The sequence below is a fragment of the Chiloscyllium plagiosum genome, unplaced genomic scaffold, assembly GCF_037043375.1.
Source record: "Chiloscyllium plagiosum isolate Xiang-an unplaced genomic scaffold, Cpla_swu_hap1 HiC_scaffold_23, whole genome shotgun sequence".
Classification (NCBI taxonomy): domain Eukaryota; kingdom Metazoa; phylum Chordata; class Chondrichthyes; order Orectolobiformes; family Hemiscylliidae; genus Chiloscyllium; species Chiloscyllium plagiosum.
Window position 1 is genome coordinate 28891510 of NW_028270161.1, and position 19966 is coordinate 28911475.

Sequence of the window (19966 nt, forward strand, 5' to 3'; positions counted from 1 at the left end):
AGACACTAAGCAAGAATGTAATGGTATATTCCCTACTTTCCCCAATGAATACAACTCCAATAACAACTATAACAACAAGTTTAATACTATTCAGGACACTGCAGCCACCTGCTTGACACCACGTCCTTAAATATTCTCTTCCTCCACAATGACGCACAAAGCAGGACCACCTAGAAGATCCACAGCAGAGTCACCAAGGCTCTTTAGGCAGCAATTTCAAACCCATAACAACTACCATCTAGAAGAATAAAGGCAGCAGATAGATGGGAATAACACCATCTGCAATTTATCATCCAAGCCGCACACTAACCTCAATTGGAAATATGTTGCTGTTCCCTCACTGTCACTGGTTCAAAATCATGGAACTTCCTCTCTAAAAGTACTATAAGTGCACCTACACCAGATTGACTGTATCAGTTCAAAGAGGCAGCTCACCATCATCACTTTCTCAAGAGCAACCAGGGATGGTCAATAAATGCTGGTCCAGCCAGTGAAACCCATCTGTCCTGGACAATCAACCTGTTACACGCTTAAAACTCTAATAAATTTGTCAAATATGATTGTCCTTTCACAAAATCATGTTGACTGTCAAATTTCATTGTGATTTTCCAAGTATCCAAATGTTCTAAGCTATTATCTCCTTATTGTGAATCTAGTATTTACCCTCATACATATGGTTGGGCTAGTTGGCCTATAACTTCCAACCTTCTGTCTCCCTCATTTTTGAGTTGTGCTCATCTTCAGAGCTGCATAGCATATTGACACACATTGTTCAGGTTCATTTGCAAAGAATAAGGAAATACAAATGGCAGCATACGATTATCAGCAACAAGAAAACTAATACATCATAGCTGCAGGAGACAGGGGAGATACTAAACAAGTATTTTGCATCAGTATTTACTATGGAAAAGAATATGGAAGACACAGAATGTAGGGAAATAGATGGTGACATCTTGAAAAATGTCCATATTACAGAGGAGGAAGTGTTGGATGTCTTGAAATGCATAAAAGTGGATAAATCACCCAGGACCTGCTCAGGTGTACCCTAGAACTCTGTGGGAAGCTAGGGAAGTGATTGCTGGGCCTCTTACTGAGATATTGGCATTATCGATAGTCACAGGTGAGGTGCCGGAAGGTTGGCTAACATGGTGCCACTGTTTAAGAAAGGAGGTAATGACAAGCCAGGAACTATAGATCAATGAGCCTGACGTTGATGGTGGGCAATTTGTTGGAGGGGATTTTGAAGGACAGGATGTACATGTATTTGGAAAGGCAAGGACTGATTAGGGATAGTCAACATGGCTTTGTGTGTGGGAAATCATGTTTCACAAATTTGATAGAGTCTTTTGAAGCAGTAATGAAGGGGATTGATGAGGGCAAAGTGGTAAATGTGATCTATATGGACTTCAGTAAGGCGTTCGACAAGGTTCCCCATGGAAGACTGGTTAGCAAGGTTACATCTCATGGAATACAGGGAGAATTAGGCAGTTGGATACTGAACTGGCTCAAAGGTAGAAGGCAAAGGGTGTTGGTGAAGGGTTGTTTTTCAGACTAGAGGCCTTTGGCCAGTGGAGTGCCACAAGGATCGGTGCTCGGTCGATTACTTTTCATCGTTCACATAAATTGTTTAGATGTGAGCATGAGAGATATAATTAGTAAGTTTGCAGATGACACCAAAATTGGAGTTGTAGTGGATAGCAAAGAAGGTTACCTCATATTACAACGGGATCTTGATCAGATGGGCCAATGGGCTGAGAAGTGGCAGATGGAGTTTAATTCAGATAAATGTGAGGTGCTGCATTTTGGGAGAGCAAATCTTAGCAGGTACACTTAACGGTAAGGTCCTAGGGAGTGTTGCTGAACAAAGAGACTGTGGAGTGCAGGTTCAGATCTGCTTGAAAGTGGAGTCGCAAATAGATAGGATAGTGAAGAAGGCATTTGGTATGCTCTCCTTTATTGGTCAGAGCAGAGAGTACAGGAGTTGGGAGGTCATATTGCGGCTGTACAGGACATTGGTTAGACCACTGTTGGAATATTGCGTCTGGTCTCCTTCTTATCAGAAAGATGTTGTGAAACTTGAAAAGGTTCAGAAAAGATTTACAAGGATGTTGCCAGGGTTGGAGGATTTGAGCTATAGGGAGAGGCTGAATAGGCTAGGGCTGTTTTTCCTGGAATGTCGGAGGTTGAGCTGTGACCTTATGGAGGTTTATAAAATCATGAGGGGCATGAATAGGATAAATAGACAAAGTCTTTTCCCTGGGGTGGGAGAGTCCAGAACTAGAGGGCATTGGTTAGGGTGAGAGGGGAAAGATATACAAGAGACTTAAGGGGCAACAGTTTCACGCAGAGGGTAGTACGTGTATGGAATGAGCTGCCAGAGGAAGTGGAGGTGGCTAGTACAATTGCAACATTTAAAAGGCATCTGGATGGGTATATGACTAGGAAGATTTTGGAGGGATATGGGCCAGGTGCAGGCAGGTGGGACTAGATTGGGTTGGGATATTTGGTCAGTATGGACGAGTTAGACCGAAGGGTCTGTTTCCATGTTGTACATTTCTATGATTCTATAACTCTTAGTGGAGAACAGGGGTACTATTTGAGTATAAACTAAGGAAGAACCCCTTATTTAGGAGCACTGCACTTTGCATAAAAAAAGTTCACAATAATCATAAAAATAACCTCCTAGCCACTCTCCCCTACATCAAAGATATCTCGAAAATGACTGCCAGACTTCTCAGACCCCTTGGCATCATGCTGGCTCACAAACCCACCAACACACCAAAACAGCAGCTAATGAACTTGCAAGACCCTATACAGACAACAAGCAAAACTAATGTAATTTACAAAATATCGTGCATGAACCATAACAAACACTACATTGGATAAATAGGCAGAAAACTAGCCACCAGGATACATGAACATCAACAAGCCACAAAGTGACATGACCCCCTCTCACTAATATCCTTGCATAGAGATAAGGAAGGACACCACTTTGGGACAACACATGCATCCTAAGACAAGCCAAACAGAGACATACATGAGAATTCCAAGGAGCATGCGATTCCAACCAGAACTCTACCAACAAACATATTGACGTGGACCCCATTTATCACCCCCTGAGAAAAAGAACAGGAAGTGGTATCACCATAGGAAATGACATCACCACCCCAAAGAAACCCAAACATCTAAACAGAAAGCAGGAATCATCAGCAGTCCATCATCCGGAGGCTCACTGAAGATGTCACCTAGTATGGTGATGAAATGTCTGAAAATGAACCTTCAGTGAGCAAACCTACATCCAATAACCTCTTATTGGGTGGGGTTCTGGATTGCTGATCCAATAATGTTACCACTATCACACCCCTGGGTCTCTTTTATACCTTTTCCTGCCAATCTTCTTTTCTCCCCCTACTGTATTTTTAAGCTAGATGAAATGAATGATTACTAATCAATTCAATGTTGGAGATATTTTTCTTAATCACCAGCATGACTTTGTTTTTGTTTTTAACTACTAACCATAACCAGTTAGTCACCCATTGAATATTGCCATGCAAAGCTCTTTATGGGCAATGCAAACCATCAAAAAGAGAGGGGGTGCTAGGAAAAGTGGGAAGGGGCTAAAACAAAATGAAGTTGGAGGGGATATATAGAGGAACCTCGATTATCTGAACAAGATGGGCGGGCACTATTTCGTTCGGAAAATTGATTATTCAGTTAATCGATTCAAAGCCTCTCCTCTGAGACTCAGAGTTTTGTGTTAAGTCTGTTCCCCGTTCAAGAGAGGAGACTGCAGCACACTGCCCCCTCCCAACCCCGTCCCCACTCCGCCTCTAACCTTGTCCAACTCCGCCCCCCCCATGCCCCCCCAACCCTGTCCCATACCCAACCCCGTCCAACACCGCCCCCCCGCCTGCCCGTAACACCACTCCCGCCCGGCCCAACCCATCTAACCCCGCCCACCCCAACCCGTCCAACACCCAACCCCACCTTCCGACCCCACCCACCCCCAACCCATTCCAACCCCGAAAACCGTCCCATCCATCCCCAACCCCGTCTAACACCCAACCCCACCCTCCGATCCCACCCGCCCAAACCTGTCCAACACCCAACCCTGCCTCCAACTCCACCCCCCACCTGTCCCCAACCCCGTCCAACTCCTAACTTCAACCCCAACCCCATCCAATACGCAACCCCTCCCCTGCCCGCCCCAACCCCATCCAACACCCAACCCCGCCCCCAACCTACCCAACACCCAACCCCATCCAACACCTAAATCTGCCCACCTCAACCCCGTCCAACACCCAACCCCACCACCGCCCACCCCCAACCCTGTCCAACACCCAACCCTGCACCCAACCCCATCCAGCACCTAAATCGGCCCACCCCAACCCTGTCCAACACCCAACCCCACCCCAGCCTGCCCCCAACCCTGTCCAACACCCAACCCCGTCCAACACCTAAATCCATCCACCCCAACCCCGCCCAACATCCAACCCCAGACACAGACAGACACAACTTTTTACTGCAACCTTTTGACAGGTTCCACGTCTAACCTGTCCAGGACAATGTTAGGGAGAATATCTGGGGAAGTGGGGCTTAGAGTACACCCTGTGTAGAAGTCCACGGAAAGTGTGGGGAGAGGGAGAATAGGCAGGTCAGTCATTTTGAGATGGTGCCTGGGCTCCCATCGATGTCCAGGACTGTTCTCAGCAGCATTTCAGTAAGCTGAGGTCGTTTTTAATCACTGTAAACACAAAACATGATCAGAGTTGAAACAGTTCTTTGATGTAATGTTTCTATCGGGACCTCGAGGTCGCCTTTAGATAAGCCGATATTCGGATAATTGATATTCGGATAATCGAGGTTCCTCTGTACTGGGTCTGCTTTTGTTTTAAACCAACCTGTTCAGAAATTTTACCACACATCTCTGGAACTAGTGGGGCTTGATCCCAATATGCCACAAGAGCCCACAAGCTGAATTAGGCAAGTATGGGGATTGAAATCATGACCTTTGTGTCATCAGCTTCATACTTTGACCATCTTAGCTAACCAGCCTCCAAGCTGTTTGAATCTGTTTTCTAGGTAATTTCTAAACAACCTATGCAAATGTGTGAGTACTCACCTCAGTAGCAGGTGGGACCTGAACCTGAGTCTCCTGGCTCAGAGATAGGGAAACTACTACTGCACCACAAAAGCCCTTTTTGGGTCTGCTATATTTTTAATCAACCTGTTAAGATGACATGTTATGACACAACTCTGGAGCAGGTGGGATTCGAATCTAATCCTTCTGGTTCAGAGACAGGGACATTGTCACAAAGGGCTCAGATGCTGAATTCCAGCTGAACAGACACTGCTCAATACCAAGGGAACTCATACTCAACGCTCTATGAGCAGATTAATTAATAATTCTCCATCAGCCTTGTAGGGTTATCACATGTCTCTGGAAACAAAAATCTTATCCTTTTACATTAGAGATAAAGAATTTACATCAGGGACTTGGAGTACGATAATCATCCAAACAACAGTTCATTAAATCATTACGCTAGACCATGTTCGTTAATAAAATATTGTATGTAATGAGTACTCAATGTAGAATCCCTCTTTACCTTGGGCAATTTTTAAAATTTTGAACAAATCATTTAAGAGAAATAAAGTGATACGCAATGTATTTAGTTGAAAAGACAGTCATTGAAAATGGCACCTTGTGAGAGCAATAAAAGCAAATCACCATTTCTATTGATGCTGAATATAACTGAGAGATCATTTTAATCGATTACTTTGGAAATCCGGTTCATTGGTCGCACTGTGGTTACTAAGGGAACACTTGTTTCAGTGGGCAGTTAAAAAAGTGAGATAACCACTGGAGTTCAAACATTTGCTGTGTTCTATTGTGCACATATTAGCAACAGCAATAATTTAAAAAAAATGTTTTCAAGTGCTGCCATTCCAAATGTACATTTGTACATTCGTACAAAAGTGCTAAAATGAACTCTAAAAATGGAGCAGCCTCATCACTCAAAACAAAGCTTTATTCTAAGACTACTTTAAATCTTCTGATAGTGGAACAAGGAAAGCAAACTATCATTTGCAACAAGCACTGCATTTTTAGGGAGACAGCCCGTTAATTTCACAGTGATAACCTATTTAAGCTTCCACATTAAACAACGAAGGACCACATATGCTGAAAATCTGAAACAAGGACAGAAATTGGTGGAGAAGCTCAGCATGTCTGGCAGCACCTGTATTGTCAATTCTGGAGAAGGGTTATTGGACCTGAAATGTCGACTTTGCTTTCTCTCCACAGATGCTACCAAATCTGCTGAGTTTCACTAGCAATTTCTGTTCTCATAAATACTATATATGTTTCATATAATAAGTTATGAATTATACTAATTCCGCTGCAAGTTCTGATAATTAACAGCAATCTGTTCTAAGAGCAAATGAAAAATATTGTTTGACAAAAATATATTTGGTAAATATAGACCTCAGATAAAATGAAAGCCCTATCAGAATAAACATTTTTTCATTGAAGACATCATTCATTTTCAGTATTTTTTCAATGATAAACCCAAATGCTGATTAGCTTGGATTTTGTCAAAAATATATATTTGTTTCAAATACATCTATATATTTTAGATGATTTGCTTTTCAATCCAAAAGAACAGTTTCACAATATTGCACAGTATTAGTAACACTGACATTCCTTCCCTAATAGTAACTTAGAAACAATTTTTATGATTGTGGTCATGAAATCAAAATAAATTTGCCAGAGAAAATGTAGAATTAAGATGGTAAAATTCTACACTAAAATGAAATAAGGTGGCTATATGGAAAAATGCATTATCTTGAAAATAAAACAAGAAAATTACTTAAAGTTACAGTACCTAACTTCTGTCCTGTGTTTCCAGATTGCAGCTTGTCTCCTTCAATTTTAAATCAGAAATACAAAATTAACATAGAAGCAGTCTTTCAGGTACAGAAAAAGACAACCTCTGTTTCTACACTACAGCAAGTGACATCTTGGGGCAGGAGAAGTACAAACAATTTGCAGGAAGCAGTGAAGATCACTTGTGTCCAAGTCTTAGGTGCTCTCATTAACTATTATTCAGCAGCAAGATGCATTCTCCAGCTACCACATTGAAGAAAAAAAACTTACAAAATAATAAAAACACACATTAAGCAAAGAAATACACATTTACGTACCATCATCTTTACACTCTTCTGGAAGTTTTGCCTTTTTACCTAATCGTGGATCAAGCCAAGATGTTGTCTTGGTGTTATGGCTAAGAATAAAAAAAACAGCTCGAGCATTTTTTTAAAAGAATGAATTAGTAATTCAAGTCAAAGTGCAATCAATAGATTTACTTACACAATCTAATTAGCTATAAAAGAAGTGTAACAGAAATTGCTGAAACAAATGCTCCAAATTAAGTTCACTAAAAATGCCAATTTAGAAGTTTCATAAAAATTTGATTGAAATGCATTACTCGATAAAGTAGACTTCGCCTTTTTCTGTGTATGCCATCTCCCAGTTCTCAGGCAATGGGCCCAACTCATCACTATCTTCGACTCTTGTCTGTTTTTCTGAAACAGAATCTTCTTTCATTCCCTTTATAAGGCCATAGACTGGTGCAGCGCAAGGATGTGAAAAAATCTCATCTGAGGCATCAGTGCTTTTGTCTTCATGTTCACCAGATTCTGTTGGAGGATACAGATAATCAGCCCAAGAAGAAATACCCACAAAACAATCACCAAAGTAATCATCTAGCTTTGTTGGAAGTTATTCATCAGACAGAACCACAAATTTGGCACACTCAAGGGTACTCATGTAATCTCAATTTAAAATTGAACAAAAACAAACTTTTCTTTATATAATCACACAACTTAGAATACTGATATGTCTAAAATAGAGCCTGCTAAATAAATCAGCAATAACAAATAAGTAGACTTTAAAATCTAAATGAATTCAAATAAAAATAAAGATTTAAGCAAAATATGTACAAGAAACCACACATCATTTTTAGTATCAAATATATGCTGGAAAAACGACTTGCAGATTTGACACTAGACTTTAAGAAAAAAATGGTTTTGAAACAAACTAAATTAACATTCAACTGTTCTAAAACTACCCAATGTCAGTTATTCAAAACTTGTGCTAATCTACTCATATTTAACTGTTTGGGAATATATTCCAAAAGGAACACAGATTTTCTTTTGCTTTATTTGGAAATGACTCATTATATGGATTCTATAGTTCTATTTACCCAGATTCTTAATTTAAAAAATTAAGTGAAACAAACTCAAATTCCATTCAGCTATTCATTTTCCCCATCTGTGTGAGCTTGCCACGCCAGTTTCTTACTCCATTGGATTCAAGGTTTGGTGTTTACTTGCTTGATCAGATGTCCTAACTGTCTGCAACAGGGGTGGCACAGTGGCTCCATAGTTAGCACTGCTGTCTCACAGTGCAAGAGACTCGGGTTTGATTCCAGCCTTGGGCAACTGTCTGTATGGTGTTTGCACATTCTTCTCGTGTCTGTGTGGGTTTCCTGTGGGTCCTTCCACAATCCAGAGATGTGCAGGTTAGGTGAATTGGCCATGCTAATTGCCCATAGTACTCAGGGATGTGTAGGCTAAGTGCATTAGTTAAGGGAAATGCAGAGTAATAGATGCAGGGGAATGGGTCTGGGTGGGATACTCTTTGGAGGGTCGGTGTGAACTTGATGGCCTGTTTCCACACTGTTGGAATTCTAATATGTTTCTTATGAATTTGGTGCTAATTAGGGATGTTTAGCTTTCTTCCAAATCACCATATCCATTCCAAACCAAAATAAAAGAAGAGCATAAATAAAAGATCTCAAAGTTGATACAATCTATTCGTCCAAACTTGGAAACAAAGGAAGGGAAGAAATAGAAATGGGAGCCAATGAAACCAGCAGTATTTTCCATCACTACTCCACATGAAATTAACATCATCTCTGGGGTCTGCATATGTGCAATTATATCCTGAACTACAGACTTTACTATCAGTGATGCCAAGCTCCTCCATTACGTGTGCTGTTAAGTTCTCACTCAAGTAGAAATCAATGCTCTGATGAGAAGTTGCTCTTTTACACTATTAGTCTACAGGGTAACCTCGATTATCCGAATGACATGGGCGGGGAGTATTTTGTTCAGATAATCAAATGTTCGGATAATTGAATACTCGTATTACACAGTTTACCCAAGCATCGGGACATTGAGGTCTTGTTTGGATAATCTGAAATTCGGATAATCAATGTTCAGATAACCAAGGTTGCTCTCTAACTGTAAACACCCACGATGAAGTTAAACACAATAAAGTTGAATAGAGGTGTAACTAGGAATTTAACAGAATACTAAATTAATAATTATTGCTGAAAACTCTTCTACCCTAATCCTTAAATTGACACCAGAATAAAATTAATTACTGCAAAGGAGAGTTCTAGGCCACAGAAGTTTAATTTCACTACTGATGACAAAATTCAGGTTCTTAATCATAAGTTCTCTACAGTGTGGAAAAAGGCCATTTGGCAAGTCTACATCAACTCTCCGAAGAGCGTCTTACCCAGACCCAGCTCCCCACCAAATCTCTGTAAGACCACACTCACCATGGTTAACCCACCTAGCCTACACATCCCCAGACACTGTAGGCAAATATATTGTGGCCAATCCACCTAATATGCACATTTTTGGAACGTGAAATGAAACCCACGTAGACACGGGGTGAATGTGCAAACTCCACACAATCACCCAAGGCTGGAATCAAACCCAGGCCCCTGGAGCTGTGAGCCTGCAGTGTTAACCACTGAGCTATTGTGCTGCCACAGTCAGAGATATATTTCAATATATGAAGGTAACAAGAGCTAACAGCTCAAAGTAGTTCCAAATAAAAATCATATCCTAAATGCAAACAAAGAGTTAAGAATCAAAATTCAACAGGACTGGGCCTTTGCATAACTTAAACTATAGATATATCCAACAGATAATTTTTTTATTGCAAAGTCTAAACCTAACATGCACAGATGCTATAAAGGGTGTGGAGAGACATGATGATTTGAGCTATTATTTGTATGCCTCCCTCTCACTGAAATGCACATTTTTGCCACTTGGAACAGGTTGTGACATTCTGGCACGTTATGAAATTCTAATAAACAAGTCGAAAATATTATACCGGAAATGCTATCCTATTTCAGATAGAACATAAATTAATGCATTTGTGGGGGCATCCTTGTAAAATTACAGAATTTGGAGGATTCACTGAAAATCTAACATGAATTTGTAAACTGAAACTTTTGACAACATGCACTGGCAATATTTCATTGTATATTTAGATTACAAAAATAATTCATTATTCCATCTGCCTTGTACCAAGATCCTATAATGACTCACCTGAAGTATGTGGTAGGTTACCCACATTGTTTGATTGGTATGCTCTCAATTTCAAATTAATGTTATTAATTCTTATGTTTTATCAGAGGCTTATAGTGGTAAGGTGAGTTCCCCAAGGGAGATTACAGCTTGTTAAATGCATTATTCCATCCATAATTCACCTAATTAATATTCAATTTTCTATCTTACCAAAACATGCCAAACAAGCTAGAAGTCACAAATTTTTCACATGGAAGTCAAAGCAGATACCTGACCACATCAGCTCACCTCTGGGTACGAGCAGCATCGATGTTGCTCAGCACCTCCAGGCATTATCCATATGCACCACTTGTCTATGGAGATTGGTATTTGACATCATCCAACTTCTCACGAGCATCATACATTTCTCTGCTCCACTTGAAGGCCATTCACAAAGCACAAATATGCATTACAAAGTGAACCAGCAACTTGCACTGAAAGGCTGCTGCAAGGACACCTAGCATTCAGCATCAAGCATCCAGCTCATGGATTGGACATGGCTATATCTCAGGGCTGCTCATTTTCTCCCTCAGCATTCACTCACTTAGTGCCCACCTGCAGGTTTGTAGTATCGCAGTCTTACCTTGCCTGGCCTGTCTTAACTTGCCATGCCTGTTAGCATGCTGATGCTTCATCCAGAGAAAAAGCTACAAGTCCTGATGCATTGATGTGACTTTTTTTGCCCAGAGTCAGGCTGCTGGTCAGCAGGGATCTGTCCGATGGAGAACATATTGCTATATGGTCAACAAAAATGTCAATCTAATATCTACATCATGTGCTATCTGCCTGCATGGCAAACAACGTTTCTTTAACCAGACTGCCATACCAGCAAGTGCGTGGGGGCTAGTCCACAGTCCAGTCAGTGTGTGGCAGGGAGAATGAAGGCCTGGTATGGTCAGTCACTGGCACATTCTGCATAGCCCAGGGGCTTGGCTATTGTCAGTTGTCCACCTGGTATGCTCATAGTCAGAGGAATTATGCAGTGCAGGGAGTGTTCATAAAAACATAGAAAATAATAGTGGGAGTAGACCATTTGGCTAATCGAGTTTGGTCTGCCATTCATTGTGACCATGGCTTACCATCCAATTCAATATCCTGTTCACTGAAGATGGGGTGTGAGGAGAGGGGAGGAGTAAAAGTAGGTGGAGTTGAAGCCCAGAGAGAGAGAGTACAACAATTGGATAGACATAGGAATAGGTAAAGGTCAGTCTGGAGAATCAACAGCTGCTAGTTGGGATCATTGGGATCTTTTTTTGATTGCTAGTATCATTCTTTTAAAAAAATATTCTGCTTTGGTATTCATATGACCAAAGTGAACAACGTCACACTTCCCAATCTTGCACTCCATCTTCCCCCTTGTATTCCAATTACTTAACCTGTCTATGTCAATTTGGAGCATCTTTGTGATCACCTCATAGTTTGAATTCCCTTCTAGTTCTATATCATCAGCAAACATAGATACATCACTTCTTGTCTCTTTGTCTAAGACATTAATATAGAATGTAAATAAATGAGGTGTCAGCACTGATGTTTGTGGCACTCTATAGTCACAGCCCACCAACATGAAAATATCTCAGCTATTCCTGCTTTCTATCTGTTAACAAATCTTCTATCCATGCTACTATATCCCTCATCTCCTTCGCCCAAACTCTATGAGCCCCTAACTCTTGTATAAACCTTTTGTGTAGTAGGTTATCAAATATCTTTTGGATATCCAAGTAATCTACATCTACTATTTCCTTTCTATTTACTCTGCTATTACATTTTCAAAAAAAAACTCTAATAAATTTGTTAAACATGATTTCACTTTTGTAAAACCATCCTGATTGATGCTAATCAATAATATTTTGCTTTCCAAATGATGTTAAAAGTTAAGACTTATTTGATCATACATCCAACTGGTGTTTAGTTCCTTGCTTTCTCTCTCCCTTACTCCTTAAATAGTGGTGCTACATTTGCTAAGTTCCATTCTTCTAGGAGCCTTTTAGAATCTAGAGAATTTTGCAAAATTATAACTGGCAGATCAACTATCTCTGCAGCTCCTCTTTTAGAACACTAGACTGTAAGCCATCAGATCCTGGGAACTTGTTGGATTTCATATATCCCAATGGATTTTGATTGCTTTAATGTGGTCAAAGTTACCTCAATGTAAGCAAACAAACAAACTAAAAATAGATTGTGAAATCACAGAACACACCAGATGCTATAATTCTATTTTAAACAGGCCAACAATTCACAGTACAGTTGTAAAATTCAAAATGTAAGAATTGCAGTGTAATTTTAAAGATGAGATAACATGCTCCAAAACATCCCCAATTATATCTATCCTCAAATGCATTCACATTATTGCAAAAATGCTCACAAGATCACTTCTGAGGAAGATAAACTTTGCTGTAAGACAAGCACCAGGTGTGTACAAATTGGTTCTTTCATGGTAAATAGTTTTCACAGCTGTATTAAGCAGCTTATTTGTTACATGTAGCTTATTTCAGTACAAACAAGTACACACCCTTCCCTGTGGAAGGGAAATTTAACTCTCTTTGAAAAGAAGCACAACATCAGCAGAGCAGCCAGAATGCCAGAATCATTTAGTGTCAGCCATACATAAATGCTCTTGACACTGAATCACCAAATCACTGTAGCTTGGCAGCTATATGAATGCAATTTTGGTATAATCCCAGAGTATAGCTAGCGTAGATATATTTGCAAACTAGAGTTCTTTTATGGAGTCAGGTAATATACATTTACTGAGCCTGCTCTACAAAATTCTTGCATGTTCTGTGGTCCACTCAGGACTATTGCTCAGATGACTCACTACCTGGTGTTATACATGCTGCTTACACGCACTGTTCCCACATTTCCACCTTTCTCAGGTGGTAACGTGCCACACAACATGTTTGCTGCACGTTTTTCACCAGAGACCAGTGATTGAAACTTCTCTCCAGGTCACTCTGAAAAATTAACATAAATGAACAAACCTGTAATACCCAGTGGCCTGGAGAGAGATAAGGTTCATATAACATGAGTTCAATTGGGGTGTATTAAAATTAATATTTAATCCTAACAAGATGGAGAAGAGAGAAGTAGAGGAGAAGCTTGTGCTTCCTCTTTGCAGAACAGACTGTAATTGCTTACCTCCATTCTAGATGAGAACAAATAGAACTCGCTTAAATGAACTAAGCATGTCAGAATGATAGGGAGCCCTAAAACCCTCTCAAAATCATTTGTTTCAAAGTGAAGTATGCTGACCACTTGACAGCCAAGGAACTCTACATTATTCAACATTTAAGTTTTGGTGTAGAGTTCATTGTATAATTTGTTTGCCTGTTTTCAACTCTATATGTTTCACAAGGATTCAAAACTGGATGCATATTGCTGATAATGGATCTGACAACATATCCACTTTGGTATTTTAATTTTTTTTCTTGAGTTGGAAAAATAATTAAAAGGGAAGATTAATGTATAATTAATTAGTAATACATTAGTAATTTAGAGAGAAAAGTTCAAATATTTCACACGGTATTATTGAGATTTCATTGTGGACAATTGTGTAAACCAACGAATGGGATAAAAATGGAAAAATATGAACACAAATTGGTTCAAAATTATTCAGGTTGTGCGTTTGATGAGGATGAATAAGGACAAGCATTTTTCATTAAAATAAAGCAATAAATATTAACAATGGAAGGAATTAATAGATAATACATATAATTACACAGATGGAATGGTTTTGCCTTTTATGTTTTCCTCTAGAGACGGGCATATTTATTTAGTCCCACGTATGTTTTAAGAAGGCATAGTACAGATGAGAACAAACAATTTGATTGCTCCATTATAGGCACAATGGTGCAGATAGAAACAGAGGTACTCTGTTTTTTTAAAAAATATCTATAACAAATACCTCACAGCGCTAGAGACCCGGGTTCAATTCCCACCTTGGGCAACTGTCTGTGTGGAGTTTGCACATTCTCCCCGTGTCTGCGTGGGTTTTCTCCAGGCGCTCCGGTTTCCTCTCACAGTCCAAAGATGTGCAGGTTAGGTGAATTGGCCATGCTAAATTGCCCGTGGTGTTGGGTGGGTTGCTCTTCGGAGGGTCGGTGTGGACTTGTTGGGCCGAAGGGCCTGTTTCCACACTGTAAGTAATCTAATCTAATTTAATCTCTAAGTAATCTAATCTAATAATGTTGGAAATGTAGTTGAATTTTCAGCGATTAAGGAAACCTATGCAATAAATTTTACTGCATTGTAACAATTATAGTTGAACCTTGAACAGCTTTCAAATTCATAAAAGTACTGCACAAAATTACTTAAACAAAGACATCATTTTATGAACTGGAGTAGTGGTGGCCCATAAGATAGTTTCCTAAATTGTGCACAATGTACCTCCATACTGAAAGTCATTCACTTCAACTTATCTTCACCTACTTTGACAGTATTTGAATGCATAAACTATGTTAATTCATAAACCAATATCTTCACATCTTTACAGCTCATGCAATTGAATTATGCTCTGTATTTCCTAGATAAGCCAATGAAACAGCAGCTGCTTGTGAAAACCTGGTAATGGTGCTACTAAGCAAGACAACAGAATTCCATTCACATCATTTGGGAATTAGACAGATTGTCAAAACATTTTATATTTTGTCATTTACTGCTGCCAGTAAAAGAAGCCTTTACATCATTTAGATGGGACAGACATGAACACTATTCTCTAAGGGAATATGGAAGCAAAATAGTCACACATATTGCTTCCAAACAAGATACTGAAATATGAATAACTGCATATGTAACAGAGCACATGAAAATTTCCTGTATGATGCTTATTTGTAATACACTTCTCTGTAATAAAGTTAAGCTCTATCTTCATTCAAGTTTTTAGTAAGCTATTAATCATTTAATTGCAAGCCCACTGGAAAAATTTACATCAGTTTTACACAGATTACACAGAAAGTTATTAAATCAGTATACCATTTTTTAAAGACAGGATAGTGACCAAATCTGTACAATGAATTATATTTTCATAACATTCAAAATTAAAACGAGGAATCAACACAAAAATATGTTCTAACTCGTCAGCGTTTTCCGATGATTTTCACATTGTTTCTTCTTTCTCCTAGTACTTATGGATAGTCAAAGGAAGATGAAAGCAATCATGTACTTGTTTAATGTTTCAAAATGCTCAATTCCTCCCTCTGCCATCCTGAGGACTCATTATAGAGTACTTTAGCTTTATGAGATTTTAGCTAAAAGAACTATTCGCTTTCTTTGACTATAATTTACAATGTTGCACCAATGCTTCTCTGACACTGGTTTACCCAGCAGCTTTTTGACAAATTATCTCATATACAAACTACAAGTTAATCCACAAGTTATCTAATTTATTTTAGATAATGCAGGTGTTATGCAACTCCTATGCTCACATGCTTTTTCAACTTTGATTTATAGTACAGATATTTTGATGGGAATTAACAATTACCCTAAAAGAAACAGCTGATGATCAATTATAGCACTTATTTAAATATTTAAACAGTACATTTACGTTTTTGGATGTGAAGTAGTGACAATTCTAGCTTTCCAGACTTATTGCAGTAAAACATCTCAGCAGCCATGATACCAGTGTTTGTGGCTAATCTCCGAAGTTGCAAGATATTTTTAAAGAAACATGTTCATTTGTTTACAGGTGGATGCAAAAAATTACGAAGTCAAAGCAAAACTGATATAATTAGATAGGGTATATTACTATGTTGGTTTATTAAAACATAACTGCAGAACACAATTATATTCAATGCCTGAATTTTAATTTTTATTAGAACTTTACACAAGGATACCAGAAATATCAGGGTGACATACTCACCACCAAAATGAGAGCTAACAGCATCAATTAGTTATCTGTTCAGAGTTAGATTAAAAGGTTACAAAGCTGCAAAAGCAAAAGTTGTGAAGAAATAACTGATTTTTAATGCCCGTGATTAGGATGTGGATATGGAAATAAAATTCAAACTCAGCAGGTCTGGCAACATCAGTGGAGAGAAAGCAGAGTTAACATCTTAGGTCCAGTGACCCTTCTTCCAAACAGAGGAATGGATGGAGATGATAATACTCAATCTTTTTCAACTTTAATTAACCATCTTATGATGCACATCATTGCCCATCTTAGTATATAGAGGGAATGCTAACATCATTAATGAAACTCTTAAAATTGTTCTCAGAGTGATGGGGTAAAGGGGTGTCAACAATTTTGAATATAGAAAGGGGTAACATCTAACCTTGAGTTCTCCCTCATAGACTTAGTATCAATGAGCAATTCTCCAGCCTCTGAACAATTTGGACAATGGTGAGTCGGTCAGTAGTGGGGGAGTTGGGAATGGGTGCTTGGTGACTAGTCTGCTCTCCAGAGATTGGTTCCTAATATCAGACAATTTCATGTGGATGCATGCATGTCTCCAAGTTTATCTCTGTTTTTAGATTTAACACTTTCAGGGAGAACTCTCAAGTTCTTAGAACAGCAGGAGGTTATGTGACTTTACTAGGAGAAGGAAACTTCCCGTTGGATGTACCACCCCCCCCCCCCCCAACCAATTGATCTCTCGAACACCTAAATATTTCTAGCATCATCCCACCCTGATAACCTCTAAATGATCTCCCTGCATCTCCCACAATGGACAGATCTCTTTCTTTAGCTGCAGCCTAGTACTGCAGACCTTTCTGCTCGAAAGGAGGTCAGCCTCTCAGTTTGGACGGACATCTAGGAATGCAATATTTCCAGGCTTCCTAGGTACTACATTTCTCTTTCTTCATTGCCACATTGTTAATGGTACCTACATTGCCAAACGTCTAAAAATAGGATAATGGAGCCAAGGACTAAAGATTAATAAATTTGATCCTGCTCTACAAAAAAAAACACAAAGCAAGGATAAAATAAAATTTATGACCCACTAGAGTATTAGGATAGTCCATATTCTGATTGAATACAGTTATTAAACACTAAGAAAAATTAGCTAATTAGCACAAATCAACATGTATTTCTAAAATTTGACCAGTCTCCAACTGCCATTAAAATAACAAAGAATGATGAAAGGAATTAGCATTGATAATTTAATACTAATTTTCTAATAACATTTGATAAGGTATATGAAAAGTGCTGCTTAAGCTTACTACAGTGCTTAAAGGAGGCATGGCACATTTGAAAACCGGGTAGCCCTGCATTTCCATAATAAGAATACATGAAGTCAGTGGATAAGGTGCACCATAGGATGCTGTCTAGACAGCTGGCCACCTAGTAGCAATGCTCACAATTACAAAGTATTACTGAGGTAAACAGAGCTGGCTTTCAACTATTGGTGACAGGATAATATGAAAGCATAAATTTAAGATAAAGATATAAAAAGTAATAATGGAGCAATTATAAAACATTCTATATATGTGTGGTTAAAACATAACATTCTCTGCAATAAGACATTTTTGAAATTGAAAGCATTGTATCTGTTAGTTGCTTACAAAAATTAAAGAAAGTGAGAACAATCAACATGAATCATAGGTAAGCATGGACATAGAATTATATAATTTGATGCTTTAATGTTCCTTAATTACATATGGATAAAGGTAAATTTATACAATCAATGTATTTAATGGCTGCTACAGTGGGCTTGTGCATGACTGAAGAGTCAGTGGTAATCCTGAGACCATAATCAGATAAGCCATGATCCTACTGAACGGAAGAGCAGACTTGAAGGGATGACCGCCTAGTGCTGCTCCTAAGTGCTATGTTCCTATCAGTGTTAATAATTCAGGATTGATGATATTGAAACATAATCACTTTTCTCTCCACAGATACTTCCACATTTGTTTTATTTTTCTACTAGTTTCTAATTTTCATTAGTCAATATTCAGATAATTAACTATTTGATGAAGCAAGAATAACTTAGAGGAGTTATTTTAATTTGCTGCTAATTTTTGGTCCAAGAGGGATACCACAACAGATGAATATCAAATGGAATATACTGACGAATATGCACAATGTTTGAAATCTCAATTTTACTAATGTCAGTAAAACCGGAGTTAACTGAAGGGAGAAGCATTTTCAATTTAAACAATGGTTCTCAGTCAGAAATATCATTCATTTTCAAGTCACTTTTCATGGAGGAGGATGACACTCATTCCTACATTGAAGACCTTGAAGTGCAGATTCATAGTTCCTTGAAAGTGGAATCGCATGTAGACAAGGTAGTGATGAAGGCGTTTGATATGCTTGCCTTTATTGGTCAGTGCATTGAGTATAGGAGTTGGGAGATCATGTTGCGGCTGTACAGGACATTGTTAGGAATACTGCGTCCAATTCTAGATTCTCTGCTATAGGAAGGATGCTGTGATAACTGAAAGGGTTCAGAAAAGATTTACAAGGATGTTGCCAGGGTTGGAGGGTTTGAGTTACAGGAAGAGGTTGAATAGGCTGGGGTTTTTTCTGTGGAGCATGGGAGGCTGAGGAGTGACCTTATAGAGTTTTATAAAATCATGAATAGATATGGTCATTTCCCCAGGGTAGGGGAGAACAGAACTAGACAACATAGGTTTAAGGTGAGAGGGGAAAGATTTAAAAGGGACCAGCGGGCAACATTTTCACGCAGAAAGTGCCGCATGTATGGAATGAGGGAATGGTGGAGACTGGTACAATTACAGCATTTAAAAGGTACCTGGATGGGTATATAAATATGAAGGGTTTAGACAAATATGGGCCAAAGAATCTGTTTCCATGCTGTACAGCTCTATGATTCTACGGATATACCTGACTTCAAGTTGCACACAAGTCATGCAACTTGTACCTTTTTTGTGACGTTAACCATAGAGCTATTAAAAAGTTTCAAGTGATAATATAAAAATATTTAATTACCTCTGTACTGCCTGTGCTATTTTCTGAATTTATGTTGTGCTTTTGATATTGTTCGAGCCAGAAGTGGAAAATTACTCAGATATCTAAGGTATTGGGTTGCACATTACTGATACTGGAGCATGCCATTATTTCTACACATTAGAAGTTAATATCCCACTTAGCTAACAGTTTATGCTACTTCCTATATAAACATGGCCAGTGAATCTTGGTTCTAGTCCCATAAAAATCTCTCTTTAGATCATCAAAAACATCAGCCTTGCACATCTGCACTAAGTCATTGAAGTTTGTTTCACAAGATATGGCATCTGTTGAAAATGTTTGCTTTCCTCTACTAGAGAGGGCTGTATTATTTGACAGCTTGCTTATTTTATACTGGAAATCTTGGGTCATTAAATACATTTCATTGACAGTAAAATCATATACAGAAATTATTGTAGTGTGTCATGAAGATTTTGCATTCTCTGAATTATTTAGTTTACTGTTTTACCTTCTTGGTTCAGCTGCTAAAATAATGTGGAAATATTCACAAAAATTGCTCACATATTAGAAGGGTAAAATTAAATCATCCAGTTGATACTAAAATGTAAACTTGGCTAAATTCACTTGAGTTTAGATGGTTGATATTAGATTTAATTAAGATGTTTTAAATTA

The 19966-nt window shown here is 38.6% G+C and overlaps 1 protein-coding gene across 19 annotated transcripts in view; it reads right to left on the reverse strand.

The window, feature by feature from the left end:
- LOC122561721 (membrane-associated guanylate kinase, WW and PDZ domain-containing protein 2) overlaps positions 1-19966 on the reverse strand; it is a 687684-nt gene that overhangs the window by 153510 nt on the left and 514208 nt on the right. For 15 of the 19 annotated variants that reach the window (XM_087999522.1, XM_087999521.1, XM_087999517.1 and 12 more), the window contains 3 exons: positions 7488-7698; positions 7204-7283; positions 6885-6923 (listed from right to left, as the gene is read on the reverse strand). In XM_087999522.1, the coding sequence (XP_087855648.1) occupies positions 6885-6923; positions 7204-7283; positions 7488-7698 (330 nt within the window). The remainder of the gene's footprint in view (positions 1-6884; positions 6924-7203; positions 7284-7487; positions 7699-19966) is intronic. The other 4 variants (XM_087999520.1, XM_087999519.1, XM_043713781.2 and 1 more) reach the window with 1 other exon arrangement.